Source organism: Denticeps clupeoides, chromosome 1, assembly GCF_900700375.1.
Source record: "Denticeps clupeoides chromosome 1, fDenClu1.1, whole genome shotgun sequence".
Taxonomy (NCBI): Eukaryota; Metazoa; Chordata; class Actinopteri; order Clupeiformes; family Denticipitidae; genus Denticeps; species Denticeps clupeoides.
Window position 1 is genome coordinate 15,704,921 of NC_041707.1, and position 26,299 is coordinate 15,731,219.

Here is a 26,299-nt window from a genome sequence, read left to right on the forward strand (position 1 = left end):
CCAGCACACCACAGACGGGCAGAGCGAAGGGCATCCAGAGCATGGATAAAACATATTATTTTACTTCTCACAGGTACAATAAGAATTCTTATATATATACATTATTTAACTCTTTATTAACTTCACTACACTTTTACATGGTGTTTTCTGTTATCAAAATACAGAATTTTTAGAAACACCACAATACAACAGGAAACATTCATATCAATTCCATTTGCTTTATTTATTTGCTTTTTATTACAAAAATATACAAAAAACATTCTGCTGACTCCAGCATGTTCTGTCCTCTTGGATCATGGAGATAATGAGAAATTTGGTGCAGAAAGACCTCAATACACAAACACACAAGGGAATAAATAAATCAGCAACTCAGTTCAGCCAAACAAGCCATGCTGTTCAAAAGCTGACCAGCTGCATTCAGCCCTGAGACACACAACTTTTTCGGTTCTCAGGTCCTCCTCTGAACACATTAGTGGTTCTGTATATACTGCAATCATAGACCATAGCACAGAACGTATTATAGCACCTTTATGAATTATGAGAAAGAATAATCCTTTCCAGCAATAAAGGACCCATATATGTACTAAAGGACTGGTGTATATGACCTCGCTTATGTTCATTATCTTTCATTTGCATACAACAGCAAATGAATTGATGCATATTCTAGGCCAATATTTTAATGTGTGGACATGGGTTTGCACAGTATATATATATAATTTTACTCCTTCAAATGTTTATATCTATATATATATATATATATATATATATATACATACACACACACACACACACACACACACACATTTGAAGGAGTAAAATTTGTCACTCTTATAGTGAATGTATTACTGACTAAATATTCTATTTTTTCATTTAGGCATAACAGACCACCTATGTTTAGAAGTCTGTTTTTGGCAAGAGACTGTAAACTGTAGATTTTAGCATTTTGCCATTGCTAGATGGCCTTACATTCAACAACTTAACCTTTTACTGTACCAAGTGTAACACAGTGTAAATCCTCTCTGACAAAATGCTTTCAAAACATAAAATGTGTTTTTTGACTGAAGTATTAGTTTATGTTATCAATATTATTTTTAGATATTAGATGTGCTTCCATAACACCTCGGAGCTCATTAATTGTAGAAGGTTTTCCTGTCAATGTGGCCACCTGTGTGAGATGGACACTCCACTAACATAAAACAATTAAAGGGAATCTTGCTGATGGTTTGCCTTCAAGATGATTTTCAAGGTGCTTGCTTTGTGCATGTTCCAAGGGGTTCTTGCAAGTTTACCTTTGACCTATGTGAATGATATAAAAATTCAAGACATTATTTAATCTATAAATTATACATTCAACACCACATTCAAGAAGCAAGCATGGCTGTATGTAGCGGTTGTTCACTGTCACTGTCAGATATCCAAAGCCACCTCTGATTAGATATTGCATGAAAATATCACTTGTGACATTATATAACTATTCATATGCAATGACATATTCTCTCGCTCACCTGTTGTGGGTCATATGACTCTTAACTAAATGTCCAGCAGCCAAAGCGGCCATCAATGACAGTTCTCCGGCAAGTACGGTTCCACACACCACCCGAGCAAGCTGCCGTGCATTTTCTCCTGGGCACACGTCGCTCGCACCCTGAACGCCCAACATCTGCAACATATCAACAGCATTATGAGGACACGGTTGTGGTAAGATTGTTGTAACTTTCAGGGTGCACAATGTCAAAGAAGGCCTCGATGGGTGAGCATTAATGTGACCACCTGCAGACAGGCCTGCTGTGGAGCCAGGTTGGTGCCTCCGCCCACTGTTCCCAGCTCAATGGAGGGCATGGTGCAACTGATGTACAAGTCCTCTCCCAAGGGACCACTGGCTTCCATCAGGGTGATGCAGTTTGCACTTCCCACAGTTTGAGCTGGGTCCTGAAAGTGAATTCACAGAATCATGTTAATGGCAGTGTAATGGAATGCAATGAGTGAAAAGATAAAAAAAGATCTTACCTGTCCACAGGCAATGTATATAGCTGCCACAAGATTGGCAGCATGAGCGTTGTAGCCACCAATGCTTCCAGCCATGGCAGATCCCACCAGGTTCTTATTGATATTGACATCAACTAAAGCCTCAGTAGTTGTTTTTAAAACCTACAGTGAGAAAAATACAGATGAACAAACACACAGATCTCCCCCTTTTTTAAAAAAACCAATCCTAACCATTGTAGTGCTGTATGAAAGGGGATGCGAGTACCTCTCGGACCACTTTGGAGGGGATGGTTGCCTCACACACCACAGACTTCCCCCTCCCCTCGATCCAGTTGATGGCTGCAGGTTTCTTATCTGTGCAGTAGTTCCCACTCACTGCCAACACCTGCAACTCTGGGAACTGTTCCTGCAGTCTAGAGAGAGCCTGCTCGGTACCCTATAACCAGCAGCAGAAATTCAGGTCAGGCGCATGCCAGGTCTTATTGTACCACAATATGCTTGACTCCTAAAACCTAAAGAGTGCTACATGCTATCATCTTTTAATGAACAAACCTTAGAGATCATGTTCATGCCCATTGCATCACCTGTCCGTGACTGGACCCGAATGTAAAGGTTTCGACCCGCAAGGCCTATTAGGAGCTTCTCTAGACGTGCAAATCTAACGAAAAGGAGGAAACAAAATCAAAACCATCTATTTATACAATATAAGGATGCAAGAAATCCATGCATGAAATGCTCAAATGAAACCTGTCTAAATATGACAAAATCTATAAACCCCCAACCTGCTTGTGTGATCAAATGCCTCTTTGATTGATCTGAAACCTTCACTGCTCTCAAGCCAGGCCTTCACTTCAGCAGCCATGCACGCTGTGGGCAGCCGAACCACTGGCCCACGGGTCATTCCATCTGCCAGGACCCGACTACTGGCACCACCACCCAGCTGTGGACAAATTTCCAAAGTCAATCCCCTATTGGTGAACAAGATTCATAATAATAACATTTTAAGTGACCTACAGCAATAGCTCTGCAGCCACGATTGGTGCTGGCCACCAAACAGCCTTCAGTTGTTGCCATGGGAACCTGGAACTGCTTTCCGTCCAATATCAAAGGTCCTGCCACTCCCACTGGCACAGGCATGAAACCAATAACATTCTCACAGCAGGTTCCCATCACCTGCCATAACAAGATATGGAAAGTTAAACAAGGAAATAAATCAAATAAACTGTAGCTTTGCACACATCAGAGAAGATACCTTTGAATAGTCATAGTCTTTGTAAGGGAGATAGGTAAGATCTGTGGGGTTGGACAGTTTCGGGGAGAGCATCTTTCTGCGGATGACCACGCCCCTCTCTGGAGTCTCCATCATGGCCTCCAGTTTGTAACCTGGGATGTGCTTTGCGTTGACCAGAAGGATCACCTCTGCATCACTCAAAAACCGAGCACCCATCTGCATTTACACACACACACACACACACACACACACACACAGGTTAGACATATAGCTTAAAGCAGCGGGCTGGTTCAACCAACCTTTAATTACAGTACATTTACATTTAATTACAAGGGCATCTTGAGTCGACTAAAGGAGTGAAATTAGAGTAAAGGGCACGTAGGGCTGAACACGACCTGAATCTTGTCCCACGTCATATGCTAATTGTTTAAGAGTAGATGAGCAGAATAAGCTTATTAGCTCATGATCACACCATGTTAGAGAAAGTTGTGCAGTAAATCCCATTAGCATAAGTGCTCAGTCCAGAAAAGCTGAAAAAGGACCTGTGCAGCAGCACGTAGCACGTTGATGAAAATGACTGGTGAGTGCAGAAAATTATTATAAGTCCTCTTGCCTCTGTGTTTCTCAGGATAGATAAACACTCATCCAACGGCCGTGGCTCGGTGGGCAGGCTGGGCACAGGAACTTCTGCAGGGCCCTCCTTGGGTTCTACGCCCTCCTCCTCTTCCTCCTCGTCCTTTCCAAGCACAAATGTGCTCTTAGGTAGCTGCTCTACCGGGGTGGGCAGAGGACGAATCACCTCATCTGAGATTAAATCAAAGTTTAAAAAAAAGAAAAGGATCTATTGTCACTTACAAAACACAACTGTGAGGTATGCACTGAAAGAAAAGCACCAACCTCGCTCTTCTTTGACAATGACAGGTTGTGTCATGGCCTTCTCCTGGGTTTTGGGGCATGAAGGCACCTCCTTCCTACAGCAAAGGTCTGAGGGCCACTTCTGTTTGGGCAAGGAAACTGAAATGGGGTTCTTCAGCGATAGAGTGGACTCCGTCTCCACCTGCTCAAAGAAGATGTATTTCACCGCCAGCAGCAAAGCCAGACTCAGGGTGATCATCTGCTCAATATCCATGCTGATCATCCTACGGGAAATAAAATGGCATTCAATTAGACAACAACAAGAACAATAGAATATAATGTGAAAGATAGTCACAGGTATACTAATTTACAAGAAGTTAACTGGATATTTGAACTGTCTCCAAGACATAATACTTATTGCTCTCACCTGGAGAGGTAGAACAACCACAGGGGCCCATCAGGGTCAATGCGCTTGGGCGTGTGGTCATTCTCGCTCAGCCCATTCTGGTGAATGCTGAGAGTGCCGTTGCCAGGGGAGGGTTCTGCAATCCAGCGACTGTGAGCGTGAACCATAACCAGGCCCAGGGACTGAAATGTTGAGAAAGAGAATAAAATTGGGCCTGTTAAACATGACATTGCACAGCACAGACTAGCAGAGCTGGGAGAGTTTATGTACTATGTACATACTATGTCTTGTTGAATATAAAACCATTAATGCTTTTTTCTTATGCTATTGCAATCTGATTCCATTCTTTTTCCTTTCTTAATTTGAACAAAACAGCTCAAATGAATGAAAAAAAAAACAACAGTTTAATCAGATTGCAGAGAGGTGTGAACAGCGGTCATTACCTGAACAGTTTAAACAGCAGAAAAACTACAGTGGCCAACACACAGTCCCGGGTCTGATGCAAATGTTTCAGGGGGCAACTTAAAATGGCATGATGGGGTACAAAATGGCATGGATGGTCTCACCATGATCATCTTCACTCTCTGGGTTACAGGGTTGGGTTTGTTGTCTTCCTCTTCTTCCAGCACCTGTCCAAAGTGACTCAGCTGCCAGATAGGACGACCCTCGCGGCTCTCTCTCGATAACTGGTGGGAGTAATTAGCAGATAGATAACATGTCCTTTCGATTATTAGATGTTTCTTATCCAGAGCAATGCCCATTCGCTTTTTTTTTTTGACAATGTATTGTTTACAGTGTAAATTATTGGCAAAATAATAGGATTTATAATGAGTGGCATTCATATTACACAACAAAAACCATATATGTGAATCATAGAAGTGAGCTGGGTAAGAAGAAGAAACAGGTCCACTTACCTCCAACACCAAGGAGACACAAGCGGGGAAGAACGTCATGAAGACAAAGTAGTTGGCCAAGACAGACATGCAGCCGAAACAGCACATGATCTCCAACTGACGCACACCTAGCGCAGATGTTCTGTTTCATTCCAGGCTGTTTCATAAAATTGCACTGTGCCTTTACTCTGTTAGAGTGTTACCTGACATTGTGCCCACCCCAATGACAAGGCACTCCACTAGGGCATCAAGGGTGAATGTGGGCCCCAGGACTGCCATTCCCCGGGCAATGTTGTCTCTAACCTCATCCTGGTTATGGAAAAAAAAAAAAAAACTGATTGCTGAGGACACATCGTGTGGTATGGATAAAATACAGGAAATGTGTAAATTGCACCTGTGAGTTGGAGCTCAAGGCATACTTGGCAAGGGCACAAGCTTTCGAGAGATCAATCAACATCAGGAAGAAAGGTAGAGCCTCACTAAGGACAAAACCATGTAAAGAATATCAATTGTTGACCCATCTGAACTGGCTGTTCACATTTATAGCACAACAAAGTAACACATTTTTAAAGGACTTTCTTACTTGAGGCCCGTGAGCTCTTTATCCAGGAAGTGGATGACCACAGTGCTGAACACAAAGCTGGAGAAGATAGTGAAGAGCCCTGCAATGCCTACATGTAAAAACACATGGTCAGACATCCAAAAAATCATGCTACAAATACATAAATGATCGATTAAAAATCGTACCTAAAATATATTTTGAGCCGAGCTGGCGTAGATTTTGGAACTGGAAGTAAATGTAAATGATGGCGATGCACCGAGTGATGGTTAAGATGATGATGTCGCTGCTAAGAACTTGCTGCAACAGAAACACATGGAGAAAAATGATCACTACGAATAAGATATATCTCTAGATAGAACCTTTAATGGTTTGAAGAAATGAGTCACATCTAAGCACAGCATTCTGAAATAAGTAAGTACACACTGACGTATCAGTGCATGTAAAAGTATAGCAACAGAAATAATCTCTCTGACAATAAACCAGAATTTTAAACCGACATTCCATCACATAATGTAAATTTGTTCGAAAACCAGGTTCTCAGGTGATTTCGCACTACGTGAGAGTGCCAGTTGGACGGACAATGTGTGGAATGAAAGAAAAGGGCGCCCGGGCGAAGGGGGAGAGATAAGCAGCAGATATCTCACCTCCTCAGATTTGGGGCACTCGTAGTTCCAGCCGCAGATCTGGTCATTGCCGGTGAACATGTTCATGGATATCATGCAGATGGTGAGCGTCACTGTCCCCACGATGACCTCCCAGGGGTGGGAGGCCACGAAGAGACCGTGGAGACGGAACAGCCGGGTCAGCATGGTCGAGGCTGGTGGGGGCAGGGGATAAAGAGCGATTTGCCACCTTTGCACATCTTTGCCTTCTTTGACATTTACGTGGAGCAGCAATGACAAGTGTTTTATGGATAAGGGCTGACGTCCAGCTGAGTATACGCCATTTGAGACCTTTATACACTGCATTTGCCTGAAAACAGCTCTGATCGTGACAGGCCACGTGAGTTAGATGCCATAAAGATGCATCATTGGATGATGAAAGTGAAGAACAATGTCATCATCCAATTTGCCCATTAGAACAGAACTCATTTTAACCACTCTCAGTAAGCAGCAAACTTAAATGGGCTTGGAGAGATGCAAGAGCATTCTGCATAGCAAAATAAAATTCAAACAAAATCAAAAGATCAGAAGGAGCAACAGTACTTACCAGTATCAGACTGGGGAAAAGAACTAAGGCACCGGCTTGTCGGGGTTAAACAAAAAAAAAGATCAAAACAACCAAAGCGTTTCTCGCAAAAAACGAGGCGACTTAAATATCTTTGTGATGTGTCTGCATTATTATACGCGGACTGAACACTCAGATCCCGGAGAGAGAGAGAGAGAGAGAGAGAGAGACGCAGGTCCTCGCTTCTGCAGAGACTCTCCGCCGGAGACCAATGAGGATGCCGGCTTCCGATGCTAATTCGCATGGAGAGATGGCCTGGGTGCGCGTCACCGGAGAGAACAGCCAATCGCCTGATCCGGAGCCCTCCGTCAGACGCCCGGGCCACGCCCAGTTTCCACGGTGACGGCCAGGGGGGCGTTCCCAACCGGCGACGCGTGATCTCACCATCCGCCGCTTGGACGGGTTGGAGTGGGACGCTGAATCATTTCACAGCGCCAACCAATATCGTAAAAAAAAATATTATTTGTTCGCATTAAACGAAATAAAAATAATTATGAACATTCAACCGTATAATAAGGACTTTAATTGTTATTAGAATTATTTATTTTTATTTAAATGGGCAGTGGAGGCCTAGGGGTTAAGGAAGCGACCCCGTAATCAGAAGGTTGACGGTTCGAATCCCGATCCATCAAGTTGCCACTGAGGTGCCATTGACAAAAGCACCCTGCTTTGTCCCCACACACTGCTCCCCTAGCTGCTTACCAAAGGTGATTGTTAAAAGCAGAGGACACAATTACTTGTGTCATCATGTGCTGTGCTGTGTATCACAATGACAATCACTTAACTTTATTTTTAATTAATTCATTTGCATAATTAATTCACCGTGACAGCATATTTGTGTTAGAGCATTTAATATAAGTACAGAATTGTTTTATTAAGTCAGTGGAAGTACAAGAGAAACAACAAACCAAAATGAGAACAAAAAACAGACAGAACAGCTGAACCTACACTGTGCAGGTCATTCCTCAAACATTGAGATATGGACACACAAAGCATGGAACACTGGAACACTGGACTCCACCGCAACTTCACTGTAAATGAACAGAACTTCCTCCTGGTTGGTCAAAGGATAAGGGATAAGATAAGGGATCGTTCCTCAACCAAAATTGCTTGGAACACCTTGCAACGTCACCAATGCAAACATAGGCCGTTGCTCAATATGGTGTGCATCAAATCGGGAGTTCGTATTGTAGGGTGGCTGCATGGAGGAAGGTCAAATGTAATCCACTGATCACACATAAGAAACAAACCTATGAGAAGGAAAAGAAGCACGATTTTGTTCTTGTGAGGGACATGACACTGTACGACATCATAATAGAGGAACACATCTCACATCTTTTCTGCCCAGCTTCCACTCAAACACAGATGTATTTTCGTTTAGCAGGAAAGGACGTCTGTTGAGACTGACTGGCGGTCATCACAGTCTGTACTGCATTTGTGTGGGGCAGGCTGTGGTTTGACATTGACTCATTACAAAGAGAAGAATCTCTGCCGCCACTTTATATGTAATTTTAAAAATGATCAATCATGATTTGAGACCATGGTGCTTGGCTGCTTGTGGGCAGCATGTGGCCTGAGGGCCACTATTTAAATGGGCTTTTAAATACATTTTAAGTAGACCATGGACAATAGGATAGCGTAAGAAATAAAAAATGACTACTACTGTCATATATAATACATGCATAACAACATAAGTTAATTTTGAACAAATGTGTATATTGTTAGGCTGATTTGCTGGTTATTCGGTCCAAAAAACACACACATATCTTAAATTAATATTCATTTTTGTGTTTCTTCTTCATATATTATCTGCAACACATTAGATTGTGCTTAATTGATTAAATTGCAATTACGCCCCATAACGCGGTCACTCCGGAAGTGATTTTTTTGGCGGGAAGCTGGAGTCGCGTCTTCACGATCGATCCCAGACAAAAAAAAGTGTCAGATGGAGAGCGCTGAAGAAGAAGCAGAGGAGCTGCACATGGTGATGGACTCCGAGCATGAAGGAGACGAGGGGGCTCACCTTTACCAGAAGAGGTGGGGAAGTGGACGTAGATCCATGAAAAAAAGGGATCAATATGTAACTTACTGTTCAAATGTTTATGGTCATTTCGGAAGTTCATCGTTTTTCCACGGATAAACAGAACGGGAGTTGAATAGAGAGAAATACACAAAAAATGCTGAATAGTCTTTTAGAAATTTTGAAATAATGCAGTCGAACGCACATTTGGTGACATACAGTGCCGTCTCCGCTGAACTAAAATAAAAGGGTTTTCTGGGGTATTACTAAGTAACCCTACATTTTTGAGGGTGGTGTGTATTTTTTCTTGTTTACAGGCTAATGATGGGAAATTGTTCACCAGTAATTCCCACATACGTGGCCAAGAACATTCGCGCAGGTGAGAGAAATTTATCATAAACCGAATGGATGTTCGTGTGCACCTGGGTAAATGGAATGCAATTTTAAGACTTTTCTCGTTTCTATTTATCTATACTTGTCGCTTTGTAGACGTTTCTCCGAAGGCTTTGAAGAACAGGGTCTCACAGGTAGAGTCCGCCGACTTCACCCGTTCGTACATTCGTCTTATTTTGTGGGATGCAGCTAAACTATGTTTCTGCAGGTCAGGGGCAAAAAGCTAAATTGGCAAAGGTATGTGGTGCTTGAAATGGCAAACATGAGAGAAAAACCGAGTGCGTTTGACAGATGCCTCATTCTTTCCCCTTTTTCTCTGTGGTTGTGGAAATATGTCAGCAGCCGACCCGGTAAGTCAGGACGGATCTTTACTGCCACCTGGTGGAGGCTGGTAGGGATGCAGCTTGCTCCCGTCGGCGGCTGATCTGTGAGATAAGATGATCCTTTATTATGGACATTTACAATGATTTTATATGGTACTTTTTTATCTAGAGCAAGCTGGGGAGTCTTTGACATCATGGCCCTCAAACACTTTGACCCCACAAAAAAGCAGGAGGAGTGCAAGACAGAACCAGGGAGTTTGTCACATGTCAAGTATGAGCAGTAAGCCATCTGTCTTTCCCCAGCAGGTTGAAGGCACTGACATATTTCTGACAAACTCCAGTCTATACCACACAGGCCCAAGATCGGGGACTAATAAATCTGGAAATGAACAAACATCACAGTCTTCAAACATAAAAGGCAGAAAGAAGATCATCTGCAGCAGGTCATGTAACATTAAGTAAACAGTACTAGCTTTAAACGTTAAATTGAAGGTTACAGTTTGTGTAATCTGAAAGATTTGTATGGCAAGTGTGAGTGCGAATCCTTTCACCATGTGTCTCACAAATATGTCACAAAAATTATTCTTCATTTATGTAATTGGCTGGAATCATTGCATTTGTGGTTATGTTGTAGGCCATTGAGAGTGAGGACACCTATAGTGGAGTCCCTCAGTTGTACCACTGTTCCACTGAAATGTAGAGGATTGGAGATGGAACAACACTGCCAGCTGACCTCACAAGTTGACGAGCATTCCAGAGATGTTTTAGGTAAGTTTCTCCAAATCTGCAACTGACTGAAAATATTAAAACAGACTAATCGTCTAGATTCCTATTATGGCAGTACTACTCTATCAATCAAGGAAATTACATTCACATTAGAGTACAGTTTGCTTCAAATAACCTCCATGACAGTGGTGGACGAAGTACACAATTCGTGAACTTGAGTTAAAATTTTACTCCATTAAAAGTCTTCCCTTTAAAATTACTCTACAGTAAAAGTACGAAAGTAATTCTCTTCAAATTTTAGTGCGGAAATGAAAAGTTGGAGAACAAGCTAAAGTGTCTGCACTTTTACACATTGCTGCACTAAACATTCACATGCATGTTAAATTTAACATACACCTGTATTAATCAGGCTATCCAGTCTGTAAGACTGGAGAAATTAAAATTCACAGTTTTTGGAAAACAAATAATGGTGTTATTTAAAAAGTTGCAGATTCTCACTGATATTCAGCAAACATGTGTGTAAATAGTAACACATTTTTAAGTTGCTGGCGGGTGGAGCATGTAACAACTCATAACAAAAAAAACTAATTACATATTTTGCATTAATGTAGTAGAGTAAAAAGTAAGCTATTTCACTTTGAAATGTAGCTGAGTCCTCTCCCAATAAAAATACTTTTAACTAGTAAAAAAAATTAGTTAAGTACAGTAGCAAATTACATTTACATAGTTGCTGTCCACATATAGTCATGTCAGTGCAATATCCTTAAATGTCTTGCTCTAGAACTTGAATGGGAGTGTTTGTTGTTGCCAACAGGGGGCACTCACGTTATGGTCATTACAAATCTATAGTTCACTGTTAGGGACCCATCTGTACTTAAAATGTCAACTCGTGGCAGAGACCTACTGACCTCTTGAAATCATATAGAGGGATCCCTCTATGAAACAGAAGACCCAGGTTCAAACCCCACTTACTACCATTGTGTCCCTGAGCAAGACACTTAACCCTAAGTTGCTCCGGGGGGACGGTCCCTGTAACTACTGGTTGTAAGTCGCTCTGGACAAGGGAGTCTGATAAATGCTTTAAATGTAAATCCCTGGTTCAGCACACAGACTAGTCTCACTATTGTCCTTTCAGCTCAGGAGGAGGTTCCTCCCAATGTCCAATCAATTTCTAAATCAACAAATTTTCCCCAACATTTTGTATGTCAGCTTTGGTACATATAAGGTTTTTATGTATTTATTAGTTTTTTAATAGTGCAGTTCACAGTGTGCGTCACCAGATGGCAGATTACTGGCTGACTGTACTCAACAGACAGCAGCAGTAAGGTAGCCCTAGTGCAGTGTGCTGAATAGAAATATCACTAACTAACCTGAATATGGTCGTTCTACCAAAACAAATCGACTCCTTTTCTTTACTCCCTACTCCCCCTTCACATCCGTCCCAGTACACAGAACGTCTTCAATGACCTTACTTACTGCTCACAAGTCATGTCAGAATAAAGTAAAGCACATAATACCAGCATACATAGGTATTCAATCAGGAATTTACCACAGGCAGGGGGTATAAAAATGGGGAGGTAGAGTATTTTTACCATTATAGCGAGAGACCATTATTCTTAGGTCAAGGTCAAGAATTAAACATAACCCAGGCTTGTTCTTTATGCTTCATGTAATTCTGTTGGTGTAAGTTGTGCTGGAGTTATGTAACCACGGTGACCTGCATGGCCAGCCTCATCTATCTATTAAGTAACAACTGCAGGCCTATTGTGGCTGACAAACAGAGCTTTCATCTGGGGAGACAAGGACGGCATGAGCAGTGAACAGGGTTAAAACACACTGGCCTTTTTACAGCATTTTCCCTCAGGAATGTCTGTAGTCACACACTGAGACCAGTAGTGTTTTACAATCCCCACCGCACCCCCAGCACGCGTTGGGGTGTATGCTTCTGTTTTTCTCTGCCAGTAGACATTCTTTCAGAAACAATGGGTTGTTTGTCCCTGACTGTGAGCATACAGTTATTTGACCAGTGGCAATGAGTTGGACCAGTGGCAATGAGTTGGACCAGTGGCAATGAGTTGACATCGTCAGTGGATCTTGTGTTTCCTCGTGTCAGAAGGTGCACTGCTGTAACAGAAGTGTCACACTTACAGAAGGCATAAACCAGAAAATTGCATTCCTGCTTCCCTGAATATTATTAAATTATTAATTTGTATGATTACATTAGCAACCATATTAGAGCATTTTTAAATTAACATATTCATATTAGACATGATCATTATCATAACATTTGAAAGTGAATGTGAGACACTGCAGCACAGCACACGATGACACAACAAAATAAGTCCTCTTCTTGGTGAGCAGTGGGCAGCCATAACAGGCGCCCGGTAGGCATTGTGTGGGGATGATGCTTTGCTCAGTGGCACCTCAGTGGCACCTTGGCGGATCGGGATTCACCGGATCGGGATTCTCAGGGTGGTAATAGCCTAGTGGGTAACACACTCGCCTATGAACCAGAAGACCCAGGTTCAAATCCCACTTACTACCATTGTGTCCCTGAGCAAGAATGTAAATGAACCTTCTGATTACGGGGCCGCTTTCTTACCCGCTAGGCCACTACTGCTCCTTGATTGGCATAATTGATTATTAACATTTTGATTATTTTGAACTTATATAAGACAAAAGTCAACCCTAACTGTTGTTTGTTCAATGTGTTTTTTCTCATTACAGCAGTTAAAGGTCCCCGATTATGAAAATTTTTCTGCTTTTATATAGGTCTCAGTGGTCCCCTAATACCTAATACTGGTCCCATAATTCCGAAATTCAGCCATGGTGTAGAATTACAGCCACTTTTAGCCAGTCACACATGCCGTTTTGGTGTCTGTAGCTTTAAATGCCAAAAGAGGTTAGAGAGGTGGGCTAGAGGAGGACAGCGGCCTATAGAAGTTGAGGGTTTTCTTTATTCAGTATATGGATTTTCATTTCATATTATAAGCCAAATAAGTATTGTGTGTGTAATGCTTATCCACTCAGTGTAGAGCATTAGTTCTGAGGAAGATCTATAATGCACGTATATTCTCACCCAGATTGTATGGGCAATTGATTATTGCAAGATAATTTAAGCTAAGTCTAGACTAGACATCCAAATTTCACCCTTTCTGTCGCAATACAAACCAGACAGAGACATTTTGCTTGATTTAAATTATGTGTGTCAGAGGATGCGCTGGAATCGGGGATGGAAGTTCGGGTCGATATCATTGGTGGCAAACAAACGGCAAAAAAGAATCGGGGAATATAAACAGGCAGTTGTGGAAAACATGGTCAATTAGGAAGTAAAGGCTTTCAAATACATGGCAGGCAGCGTATGAGTTCACGTTGTGTTGTACTATGAATGGCCCTTTTATTGTGTTTGTTGTGTTAGTCTGGGGTTCCTTCAGGGTCGTCTGGGTCAGGTTCGTTCTGGCGACCTGGCAGGCTAGGGGCGGCAATAACACTTGGAGATAGAGAATGGAGTCAGGTATCAGTCTCACCCAGTGACTAAATGTATTGGTTAAAGATACCAAAGGCAAAGGGAACTTAGCGATTTAAAATTACATCTGGGAGGAGGCATGGAAAATGCCAGAACTTAAAATATTTGTAGTTCGAGCAATTAAGGGGCAGTGGTAGCCTAGAATGGGCAGTGGTGGCCTAGCGGTTAAGGAAGCGGCCCTGTGATTAGAAGGTTGTGGGTTCAAATCCCAAGCCGCCAAGGTGCCACTGAGCAAAGAACCGTCCCCACACACTGATTCCCGGGCGCCTGTCATGGCTGCCCACTGCTCACCATTCCATTGAGCATCATTGTGTCACAGTGTGCTGTGTTGCTGTGTATCACAATGACAATCACTTCACTTTAAACAAAGAAATTACATAGCATTAATTTATTCCCCATTCAGTCACAAGTTTAATGCTGACTATTCCCCTCAATGCCCCAAATGCAAAACAAAGATTGCCAGTCTCATTCACTGCTTGTGTTCTTGTAGGAAAGTACAGACATTTTGGCATATGGTGGGTCAAGAGATTACTAAGAATTTTTCTATGAATTTGCAGTGTGAACCTCAGCTCAGAATCAGAATGACGTTTATTGGCAAAAAATGTGAGTGAACAAATACAAGGAATTTGATTCCGAACGATGATGACTGTCAAGCACAACAGTATAAAACAACAACAATATACACAACATGCTGCTGTGGATCAAGCTATTCTCTTACTGACAAAGACAGGAAGCAACTGTTGTAGAAGAAAGAATTCGTAGGCCCAGACGCTCCACGTGTTTCACCTTTGGTCATGGAACAGCCAGAAAACAGCTGTATCTCACTTTAAACCTTGGTGATGTACAAGGCTAAGATGTTTTCCAAACGAGCGTCCTTGTCCAGGCACCGATGACGAAGCTGGCGTGATCCTGTCTTCCAACCCTTCTTTACCTACAGTGGCATAAATATGCTTGTGAACTTACTAACGGTGGGAGTTCTCTTGCGAGTTCCCCCCATGGCCATGGTAAAATAAACTTGGAATATAAATTCAATTGACTTCCTTTATTGAAGCTCACCAAACGGGAAATTTCCCACCACACTGTATAACATGTTAAAATCTGTCGTCTGATAGCTCAGACTCAATAATGCTAACCACAATGTTCAGCATGTTTCCTTTCTTTGAGGAGATAGTGGGTACGCACTTAGAGAGCACAACCATTTTAAACCAGGCTTCAAGACCAGCAAGAGAAATGTAATGAAAGCCTTAAAAGGTCATTATTTATGTCTGTACACTGTACCACAATAAATGTACATGTGATTCCGGGAAATGTGTTCTGTGCAAACCCATATTTTCCTAAATAAGTTTTGAAATAAAGGGCCATGACCACATTTTGAAATGAATGGGTATGGGCTAGGGCCTGTAATTCTAGTCTTCAGTATACTATTTAAGGATCCAACATATTAAACTAACTAATCTTGCTCTCATGTTAATTTCCGTAAGACTCTATGTTTTAATATTTATTCAAATGAATATTGAATAATATTCCCACAGTTAAGAATTTTGTTTCACTAGTGAAGAGAATTGTTGTGGCACACCACACCACCGCACAACACCCAGTGCACACGGGAGGGAGCATTGGGCAGCAGTGAAAGGCACCTGGGAGCAGTGAGTCTGTTTTCATACGTGCTGGGTCACCATATCTGAATTTATATTACTGCAGCTTACTGTCTTTCAACTACAATGTACAGTCCATTGTACCTTTTCCAGAATATATTTGTATAATACATACATTTATTGATAAATAATTAATAATATACACTGGATACAGTAAAGTTTCAGGAAATACCACATATTAAAACTCATTGAATACCTCCTATACCCTCTGGTTTATATTAATGTGTCTTATGTTAATGTGCCTCGTAAAAGAAAATATATATTTCTACATGTATGATGTATTACTAAATTTATAAAATGACAAAGCTGGGGATGCTTTCAGACCAAAGGTGCTTTCAGACCAAAGCACCTTAAATCCCTGACCACCAGCAGCATCCACAAGCACAAGCCAATTCAAAGAGACTGTTCTGCATTTGTCCAGTGAGGAATGAGAACATGAAAGAGTAGTAGGAGACATGATTAGGATTGGGCATCTGTCAACAAGTCTGAAAAATGGAGGGTGGCCCAACATATTAAGTTGTAACATGTTGATTCTACTAACGTTGAGGCCACTGGGCAATGTAGAAAATACATTTTCCATCTTAACCTCAGATACACACAGATTTGATTTGGTGCTGGATGATCATTTGGTTGTGTTGCAGGTTTGAGGATTGACTCCATTCGGAGTGGACACTACCAGGTGGGTTTCTCTTGAGCCAATTTTACTGTAATATCAGATTTGAGATAAGAAAACCTGCATACCATACCTCAGGAGCTACAGAACTAGGTTGACCCTAATTCTAAGGAAGGTTAACATGGGTCTGTATGCATTGTTTTTGAATGTCTGACTAAAATTGAGATCCATCCTTTTGACGCATATTGGTGATCTAAAGGATTCTGAAGAATGGACACCTGCTGAACTGACAACTAAGAAATGTTCATCAAACCTGCTGCAACCTGATGGACTACATCTGCAGGGTGAGAATGTCTTCTCTGAGGCTGTTATGTGTGACTAATTCGATCTGTAATCTCCTGTAAAACAATGTTTTCTCTCTGTCCTACCAGGGCCTTCAGACGTTAGTCAGAACGGACACGGAAAAATGGACGTGATTTTTATCATTGTAAATCCAGATGCAGTCAGCAAAGAGCAGGGTTCCCAGACTCCTGAACATCTGCTTGTTTCAGCTCAGGTCTGTGGTTCATATTATGGGACTTTATCCAGCAGCAAACCCTATACCCCCATCACCTAATTGGCTGAAAATACAGAACTTTGTCAGCAAATTAAGTTGTGTCATTATACTTTGATTAAACTGTTGTTTTATATCTAGAAGTAAAACAATCACTTGCCAAATGAACAGTTGAAGATGTTCATGCTTTTGATGATATTGTCTCTGTCAGACTTAATAGAGTTCAACACATTTAATGAATCTGAGGAGTAGTAGCACTATTGTCTTAGTTTCTCATCCATTCTCTGACTTTAGTGTGCATGTGCTATGAAGGACTATTTTCATATACTTAAGTTCTGCCCTGGCCAGTCACCTGGATCTTTGTAGAAGCAGGCCAACTTCAGTCATTCTGTCCCACTGAAATGTAACTTTCCAAAACCTCCGTTTTATAGACAAACCTTTTCAATCAAAAACTGTTTCTCATTTTGCTTTTCCTTTTCTGTTTTACTCTACCCAGCACGATCCCCTGGCACCACATAATGGAGCATCGGAGGTTGCGATCACAGTTGGAGAGCTGAGTAAAACTGGCCAGCCAGCCTGTGTGATCACTGGAATGGAGCTGGATATTCCCCTGGGCACAAGGGGCACCGAAGGAACTACACAGGAAAGCTGTTCGAATGTCCGGGAAAAAAATACATCACTTGAATGTGCTCCAGGCACAGATAAGAAAAAGGCAGGAAGCAGAGGCAAAGAAAAGCTGTCCTTAATAAGCTCAGCTCTGACAAAGCAGAAACCCATTTTCTTAGATAAGCCATGTAGTTCATATGACTTAGCAACATACGAGAAAGAGGCCTGTGATACAGAGCAGTTAACTCAGATTAGCGAGAGCTTTTTGCCGAGCAAAGTGGCAGAAATGTCACACAAAGACCTTTGCAAAGTTCTCTGTATTTCTGGTGACGCCCCTCTGGAGCCTTTACAAAATGACGTCATGTGCAGTTCTTTCCAAAACACACACAAACGCACCGCAGATGGTCTTACTGAGAGACATACTATAGGTGCCAGAAAATCCACAAGCAACGATATTTCAGGACATGCAGATGGCATGGACGGTTCCAGGTTTGATACTGACAGTTCAAGCGAAGAATTCTGTCTCATGCATAACTCAGAGGAGAGTAGTATTTCCTTACTCACTCATCACTGTGGTGGTACAAGACCAATAGTGCCTGGACAGGAACCTCACACAGTCAATGAAAGTTCAAAATCACATGCACCAGCTGAGATGCCTTTAGTTGCTGAGGAGTCTCTTGACTTGGGTCTAAGTCATTCTCCTTCTCTTCTCCAATGCAAAACTGCCAAAAACATGCGTAAAACCGGAGGAGACAGAAAAACACTGGAGGCTAAGTTCGAATATTGCATCAGGTCTCCGCACTCAGCAGGCAGTGGGTTTCAGACCATGGACATAAACACCCACTGCAATAAGACCAGTGATCAAGCAGCCCTGCCTGTGCCTGACAACATTTGTCTTGTTGATCAAACAGGATCCATTAATGCTGAGGTTGACAGTTCAACCGATTCAGACATCACCATGATCTTGGAAATGGAGTCAGTGAATGACAGTGAAACTCATCAAACCATGCAAGCACAGCTTATGCGCCCAAATGTCAGCCCAGCGTGGGAAGGTCGAAAGAGTGAGGGCCAGGATTCTTTGTCTACTGGTCTAGCATCCACTGCAGGAAATGCCAGTGAATACAGCAAGAGGAGAGAAAATACAGACTCAGCAGAGATCCCAACAAATACAGGCCAGGGGGAATGTAAAGCCAAATTCAAGAAAAAAGGAGTGAGAACCAAGTCATCGAAACCACGGAGTACGTGCAGTTCCACATACGCCCATGATCTGCTGAGACCTTTTTCAGATGAAGTCAGAATTTTAAAGGACATAGTTAAACATAGTTGAAGTTGACTTGTCATTGGTTTTTATCAGTGTCTGCTTGATTCTTGTTTTCTTATTTTAATGGCAGATCCAAAAGAGCCTGGTCTAAAAAGAAACATCAACAAGAGAAATTGTTATGGGGAAACCCGGCTTCATCTGGCGTCAAGGGATGGGGACTTGGCCTTTGTCACAGCCCTTATTGAGGCTGGGATAGATGTGAACAAGGCTGACCATGCAGGTTTGTTGAAGATTAGATATGCTGTTGTACTAATCATGAAAACCATTTTCCAAGGGTGTAGTGACGGCAGGAAGGCAAACCAGTGCGTCTTCTAGATGTTAGCCCAGTTTTGTCACATTCAGTATCTTCCAGACATTAATCGGTGTTAACCGGATATAATTGGTTGTTGTACCCCTCAATGTTACTGACTATTGTATGACAGTAATATTATGCAGCATGCAGGTATTTACTAATATATGTTTAAATTGCTTAGGTTATAGAATTACCTTTGATATTTCTCCTGTTTAGGCTGGACAGCACTGCATGAAGCCAGTCAGCAAGGGTTCTCTGCTGTGGTCGAGGTGCTGCTGGCTGCAGGGGCAGATGTCAACAGTATGGGAGCTGGATGTGTCACAGCTCTGCATGATGCAGCACAATCAGGCAGAAGTGAGGTAAATACCCAAAACCAAAAACTTGATGAACACTAACCACATTTTGGTCTGATAGTGTCTAAAACCACATTTTAAGGCAGGGTTACTCAGTAACTAATTCAGTAACTCAGTCTATTCATAATAAAATGTTTATACACATATTCTAAAGTTAATATATGTGGCACCTGATATACAGTATGAAATATATTTTAATTAAACTAATGACAATTTGAGTATTTTTGCCTTAAAAGGTAATAAAACTCCTCCTTCGGTATGGTGCAAATCCAAAAAGAAAAAATGGATTGGACCAGACCGCACTAGACCTAGCATCCAACGAAAGCATCAAAAAACTGTTTTCATCATTTGAAGTTACACCGCAAGGTGAGGCATACCAGTCAAGTTTGGAAGCACCTACTTACAAATGGGTTTTGCATTTTTTACATTATAGAAGAAAATTGAAGACAAAGGACTATGAAATTATAATTACAAAATAGCAAACAAGACAAAAAGTTGAACATTTGAGTCTCTCCAAAGCAGCAAGCTTTTGCTGTGATGGCAGAATTTCACACTCTTGACCTCCTTAAGTTAGACAACAGGGATGGTTTTTCAACAGTCCTGAAGGTTTATGCTGAACAATTTCATATCATTCACTCATTGAGCATCGCATGAAGCAGCTTTTGATTATGACAAGAGTGAACAAAGCATCATGAACAAAATAGTTGCGACTCTGAACAAACAGACTCACCAAAAAATATATTTCTTGCATTGGATTCTTTAAAATGGCCTCCATCTTAGTCTCTATAACTGCCACAGAGTGCATCCAAACATTCGACTGGTACTGATAATTTATGAAATGGTTTCCATACATTGTATATTTAATAAGTGTCCATAAAATAAACATTGCTATCAGAGTGTGCAGTGCAGATGAACTCATCTCATGAAGCAAGTAAAACAGTGCAGAGACTCACCTGCAAAGGAGACAGTTCAGAAGAGATAGTAAGTCACTGGCAAACTGAAACTGTAGCAGTTATTCTGTTATGTAGTAAGATATGTTCTATGGAGTACTACAAGGGCCAAAATTAAATAGATAAATACATCATTAAATAAGTAGGTGGAAGTAACACTCATCCAGCCTGAACTTTGGCTTGGTCTGTGTCCTTTCCAACATAGTGCTACCATTCATAGGTGATTTTTCAGCAGAGCTGGTAAGAGACATTATAGGATTAACTGACTATGTTGATGCAGGGGATGCCGAACCCGAATGTGTAGCGGGTAAAGCAGAGGAATTTATTGAGGTAGTTAGTTATTTTGACCAAATGAAATAAATTGTGAGATATTTCAATATGACACATTTAATGAATTAATAATGTTTTATTTAATACTTTATAGCTCCTGTCACAATGAATGAATTAATGATGTTTTATTTTCCCATTGTAAATATTAATTACACATTGTATTATTTACTTATCTATTTAATTTTGCAACTATAAGCACTCCATAATGTTGTCTCTGTTTCTTTTTTAGGTGAGTCTCTTTAAAAATTCTGATTATTTTGACGCTACCATGGCAGTTTTGACAGAGGTTGAAAATAGACAGAATGAAATGTCTTTCTGGAATATAGGACGAGCTAAAGAAACTGGTAAATGTAATTTTCCTGTAATGCATTGATATTTTTTCCTCCACCATTGTAGTAATGTTCTGTAATATTTGTGTTTTGGTAACACAGTGTTACTTGGATTGGGTAGTTTAACATTATTACAATTTCGAAAAATCCCTAAAACTAATCATTACAATGGAATGTCATAATATTAGAGTAAGGCAGTAAACTTATTATTATTCCGTGTATTTCAATAGACAGATTCATTGGGAGCTTGGCAGCAACTCAGGCCAAGTTGAATGATCTGCTTAACAAACAACAAGCAGAAAAAGACCACCTCACCAAGATATATGGGTGAGAGATTATCCAGACATGTGCCTACTGGAATACTCTCTGAATCTTTCTGGAGATCAAGCATCACACTAGAGTACTGTTGTGGATTATTTTTATCTTCTCCTTCACAGGAAGGCTACTAGTTCATTTGGTCAGGGAGCACTGAGAGAGAGGCTGATGTCTTTGGCCTCCTGTCAGAGGCGACTTCTTGACCTCCTGAGGAAGCAAAATGAATTGAAGCAGAAACTCCAAACCTACATTGACAATCCCAAGTGCTGGAGTAAAACACCCCCAGTTATGTCCATTCCCCATAATCCATCTGGTAACAAGCACAAAGGAAGGGATGTTTCAAGAATATACAGTGCCACTGTAAAGCCTAGACTGACTTCAGTGGGTGAAAGATGTGTGAACCAGCCAGCAGATGTCAACTATGACAACTATAACACACATATATCCAATGAATGCCGAAAGACATCAGCAAAGACATCAGAACATGAAAACGAAACCAAGACAACTTGCACGTTGGATAAAAGCCAACAGCTATTCACCCTCATTACAAATGGCATCATTACCCCTGGGGATAATGTCTTAGAGGTACAGCTGAAGGTAGGAAACTTTATTCTTCTATTGTATATACAGTACAGACCCACAGTTTGGACACACCTTCTCATTCAATGTGTTTTCTTTGTTTTCATGACCATTTACGTTGGTAGATTCTCAGTGAAGGCATCAAAACTATGAATGAACACATGTGGAGTTATGTACTTAACAAAAAAAGGTCAAATAACTGAAAACATGTTTTATATTCTAGTTTCTTCAAAATATCCGCCCTTTGCTCTGATTTCTGCTTTGCACACTCTTGGCATTCTCTCGATGAACTTCAAGAGGATGTCACCTGAAATGCTTTTCCAACAGTCTTGAAGGAGTTCCCAGAGGTGTTTAGCACTTGTTGGCCCCTTTACCTTCACTCTGCGGTCCAGCTCACCCCAAACCATCTCGATTGGGTTCAGGTCCGGTGACTGTGGAACCAGGTCTCCACTTTTTGTTAAGTACGTAACTCCACATGTGTTCATTCATAGTTTTGATGCCTTCAGTGAGAATCTACCAATATAAATGGTCATGAAAATAAAACACATTGAATGAGAAGGTGTGACCAAACTTTTGGCCTGTACTGTAATTTGGTAAACACTGCATAATACATCAGTTCTACAAAAAATGTTTTTGGTTATTCAAAGGGGGCTTGTCATCGTGCGTCCCTTTTGCATAATGGGACTGTTAGGAGCACAGGGAACGTTTTCCTGACCCCAGAAAAGTGGATTGAGTCTATTCTTGGGAAGAACATACCTGTCTGTTCTTCATATGCTTGGAACAAGGTCAGAAACACATTCATCACTGTGTGATAAATAAGAAAATATTGTCTGTTGTCTGACCTGATGAAATGGAAGTGCAATTCATCCTAGCCAGCTCAGTGTTAGGGCCAGGTCAGATGATGAACATTTTCAGGCATGACATTTTTCAGATGGAAATATCTAAGCATACATGTGACATTTCCCGTCTGGGGAGCTGCAAAAAAAGGAAGTCAATTGAATTAATTATCCAAGTTTACTTGCCATGGGGGAAACTCTCAAGAGAACTCCCAGCATATTTATACCATTATGGTAATGGAGGGTAGGATCATCTGCGTCATCGGTGCCTGGACAAGGACGCTCGTTTGGAAAACATCTTAGCCTTGTACATCACCAAGGTTTAAAGTGAGATACAGCTGTTTTCTGACTGTTCCATGACCAAAGGTGAAACACGTGGAGTGTCTGGGCCTACGGATTCTTTCTTCTACATTCCCCCCTTTTGATCATTTACAGTAATGGATGTGAGGTGTTTGGATGAAAGGTCCTTGTCTTTTTCCACTAATAATGTGTCCTAGAAATAATACGGAAATGTAACAGCAAAATGCAACTGAAATGCAAACCAAAACTGAGACTGAGACTGAAATGTTTTTTTTTCTTTCCTCAAACACTGCATGGGCGGTGGTGGCCAATTCAGGGGGGTCAGATGGAGAGAGAGTGGCACGACCGCTTGCTAACAGGGGAAGGAAGCGCAGAGGCAGGACATGCTGGGAAGGGGGTTTTATTATAAATGAACAATAAATAAATACAAATAAATGCGTCTCGGTGGCCGAAAACAGTTTAACTTAAGTAAAGAACTCAAACAAACCCGCAGGCATGTGGCGATTGCCAGAACTCAGAACGCAAACAGAAAACTCACAATCACGCACAGTTCACGAAAATGCCGGAGCTTCCGAAGGGGCGGTGTGTGTGTGTGTGTGTGTGTGTGTATATATATATATATTAGAGGTGGGCATAGATTAATTTTCTTAATATAGATTAATCTCACTGTAATCTTGGAATTAATCTAGATTAATGTAGAGTAAGCAAAATTAATCTAGATTCTAGATTAATCTACATTAATGTACATTAATCTAGATTAAAATGGCTAATTTGAATTCTGCCGAAGGCATTCAGAATATGTTTGCTACCCAAATAATGACTAAAAGTAAGTCTTTGTAAGGGTGGTAGTAGCCTAGTGGTTAAGACACTCGCCTGTGAACCAGAAGACCCAGGTTCAAATCCCACTAACTACCATTGTGTCCCTGAGCAAGACACTTAACCCTAAGTTGCTCCAGGGAAACTGTCCCTGTAACTACTGATTGTAAGTCGCTCTGGATAAGGGCGTCGGATAAATGCTGTAAATGCTGTAAATCAAAAAGTTACACAACGCAGAAGAAGAACCGCTACACTATGATGACTTTCACCTTGATATTTTAGCGCAGATGTATACCTAGCCGATATGCACTGTAGGGGGCGAGAACGAGTCTACAAACTTTGAAATTACCACATCAAACGTGACGTGGTAACATGGATGCAGCTATTTAACTGAATAAACAGTTGGTAAACACAAATACATCTTATTGAACATAATTTATTTTTGTCACCAATTATCATACTAGAACAGCTTTCTCAAGCGGTTTGTGATGCATTTTGGAAACAGGAGATGAGCCCTTGGTCTAATGCGTCACCTGTCTTGAGAAATGCTTTCTCAAAGACTTACTTTTAGTCATTATTTGGGTAGCACACATATTCTGAATGGCTTCAGCAGAATTCAAATGAGCCATTTTAATCTAGATTAATGTAGATTAATTTAAAATATAGATTAATTTAGATTACAGTGAGATTAATCTAGATTAATTCCAAGATTAGAGTGAGATTAATCTAGATTAAGAAAATAAATCTATGCCCACCTCTTTTATTTTTATATATTTTATTTTTTGTATTTTTTATATATTTTTTTTGTTTGTTTTTTTTTAACCAAGGTAGTGAAGCATATCGTGGGTACCCATCAGATGTTTAGGACGAGGACAGGGCACAAGGAATACATTTTCCAGCAGTATTGTGCAGGTCCCCAGCACAATGGGGACCTGCTAAACCACATAGTAGTTTCCTGTCAAAAGTGAAAGTGACTGTGGGACTCAGCAGTCAACAGAATGCCAGCTCCTAAATTATTCAAAAACACACACGTATGCATCTAGACTATGGAACCTAACAAGGTTTTGGCAAATTTTTGTTTGATTTCGGTTTGATTTTTAATTCGGAACTCTAGAGGAAATGAGGATTCGAGCAGACGGTACCTGCAGTAAAAAAAAAATTGCCGCAAAGCTTTGAGAAACATTGGAATTCTTTTTAAACAGGTGATGTACAAGTCAAAGTGTCTGAGCAAGTACCTCCCAGGAGCCCACGCTGAGTTGGAGCCGGACCCCACATTGCTTCAAAATGCTGGTGGCACAGGTACTTGTTTTGTGCCAATGCAAGGTTATATCTCTGTATAACCTGTGACCCACGTAACTGAAGGAGCATTTAATTTCGAGATCAGTAATATAATATCTAGGCCCTGTCTGCATTCCACAGCCCTTGAAGCTGAAGGTCTATTAATAGTGGTAGTGAACCAACTTGGCTGGTCTGTGTAAGAAGACCGGGAGTGTAGCAAAGAGTAACTGAACTGAATTTTTAACTTAATTTTCATCAAGATTTCTGGTCTTTACAGGCCAGGAATTTAGAATGCAGAATCTGCAGCTTTATTATCTTTCAATTTATCATCCCCTGGGACACTGGAGAGGGTTTACAAAGTTCTTCTTGAGTAACTAAATGGAAATTAAATTATGGCTGGAATGCTGCTTTGAAAATGTTTGCCCGCTCTCTCTCACTCTGCCCATACAGTGGAACCTGTGTTAGAGAGCAGATTCCTGTCATTAGAACAACCTCACTAGCGTCACACACAGCACGCAAGGGTTCAGTTCGGGGCCCTGAGCCCTGTGTATAATGCTATAGGACCTTTCCATTAAATCATTAAACAGTATTAAACAGTGGCTCAAATGTCCTTATTCTCATTTCTGACTCCACCAGATACTTGGGAGGAGAGGAGCTATATGAAGATCCGGTCTGTCCGTCTGATCCGTGATGAGGAGTTCGGTCCCTGCCACGAAATTGATCGTTACTGGGACATGATGTCGCAGTGTGAAGACTGGGACTTTCCAGACAGACCTCCGTAGACGCAGGCCACAGGCGTTGACCTCCAGGCGGTCCTTGTTACTGATTAGCTGTTCTTTAGTGTTTGGGGTTTCTGGGTTTTTTTTCCTCTGTGATTTGATGCTTTGGAAATAAAAAAAGATTAAAAAAAATCTGCATGCGTTTATGCATCCAGCGCTGAACAGGTAACAGCCACGATTCCCGCGTTGTTCAGCGTCGAGCGTGACGTGATGAATAAAGCTGTGGGTTTAACGCGTGGGGGCGGT

At 41.2% G+C, this 26,299-nt stretch overlaps 2 protein-coding genes and 1 long non-coding RNA gene across 3 annotated transcripts; 2 read left to right on the forward strand and 1 right to left on the reverse strand.

Annotated features, from left to right (window-relative positions):
• Positions 1 to 99: 99 nt before the first annotated feature.
• On the reverse strand, positions 100 to 7,345 carry hmgcra (3-hydroxy-3-methylglutaryl-CoA reductase a). Its single transcript, XM_028977327.1, has 20 exons — positions 7,143 to 7,345; positions 6,578 to 6,750; positions 6,119 to 6,230; positions 5,955 to 6,042; positions 5,766 to 5,850; positions 5,575 to 5,680; positions 5,393 to 5,499; positions 5,045 to 5,164; positions 4,500 to 4,660; positions 4,115 to 4,356; positions 3,831 to 4,021; positions 3,239 to 3,433; positions 3,001 to 3,159; positions 2,769 to 2,926; positions 2,539 to 2,644; positions 2,252 to 2,422; positions 2,008 to 2,148; positions 1,771 to 1,929; positions 1,506 to 1,660; positions 100 to 1,296 (listed from the first exon to the last, which is right to left on the reverse strand). Exons 2-20 carry the CDS (start codon positions 6,740 to 6,742, stop codon positions 1,242 to 1,244), a joined length of 2,676 nt encoding a protein of 891 aa, XP_028833160.1. The 5' UTR covers positions 6,743 to 6,750; positions 7,143 to 7,345; the 3' UTR covers positions 100 to 1,241.
• A 2,443-nt stretch (positions 7,346 to 9,788) lies between these two features.
• On the forward strand, positions 9,789 to 10,265 carry LOC114795235 (uncharacterized). Its single transcript, XR_003750489.1, has 4 exons — positions 9,789 to 9,810; positions 9,913 to 9,923; positions 10,066 to 10,167; positions 10,252 to 10,265. It is a non-coding gene; the product is annotated as an uncharacterized LOC114795235 (long non-coding RNA).
• Positions 10,266 to 10,539: 274 nt separating this feature from the next.
• Positions 10,540 to 26,056, forward strand: LOC114797835 (uncharacterized). Its single transcript, XM_028993041.1, has 13 exons — positions 10,540 to 10,664; positions 16,445 to 16,482; positions 16,676 to 16,760; positions 16,848 to 16,972; positions 17,466 to 18,813; positions 18,967 to 19,116; positions 19,405 to 19,547; positions 21,051 to 21,165; positions 21,381 to 21,477; positions 21,588 to 22,062; positions 22,692 to 22,829; positions 25,199 to 25,295; positions 25,911 to 26,056. The coding sequence occupies exons 1-13, from the start codon at positions 10,607 to 10,609 to the stop codon at positions 26,054 to 26,056; spliced, it is 3,015 nt and encodes a 1,004-aa protein (XP_028848874.1). The 5' UTR covers positions 10,540 to 10,606.
• The last annotated feature ends 243 nt before the right edge of the window (positions 26,057 to 26,299 follow it).

Bases quoted from the DNA above. Each gene is read 5' to 3' on its own strand.
- LOC114797835 (XM_028993041.1), top strand. From the start codon at position 10,607: ATGGAACAACACTGCCAGCTGACCTCACAAGTTGACGAGCATTCCAGA. The intron at 19,548-21,050 runs GTAAATACCCAA...TTTCTTTTTTAG, and splicing joins CACAATCAGGCAGAAGTGAG to GTGAGTCTCTTTAAAAATTC. The intron at 21,478-21,587 runs GTGAGAGATTAT...TCTCCTTCACAG, and splicing joins CACCTCACCAAGATATATGG to GAAGGCTACTAGTTCATTTG.
- hmgcra (XM_028977327.1), bottom strand. From the start codon at position 6,742: ATGCTGACCCGGCTGTTCCGTCTCCACGGTCTCTTCGTGGCCTCCCAC. The intron at 5,851-5,954 runs GTAAGAAAGTCC...TTTTGTCCTTAG, and splicing joins AAAGAGCTCACGGGCCTCAA to TGAGGCTCTACCTTTCTTCC. The intron at 2,927-3,000 runs GTAGGTCACTTA...ATTTGTCCACAG, and splicing joins GTGGCTGCAGAGCTATTGCT to CTGGGTGGTGGTGCCAGTAG.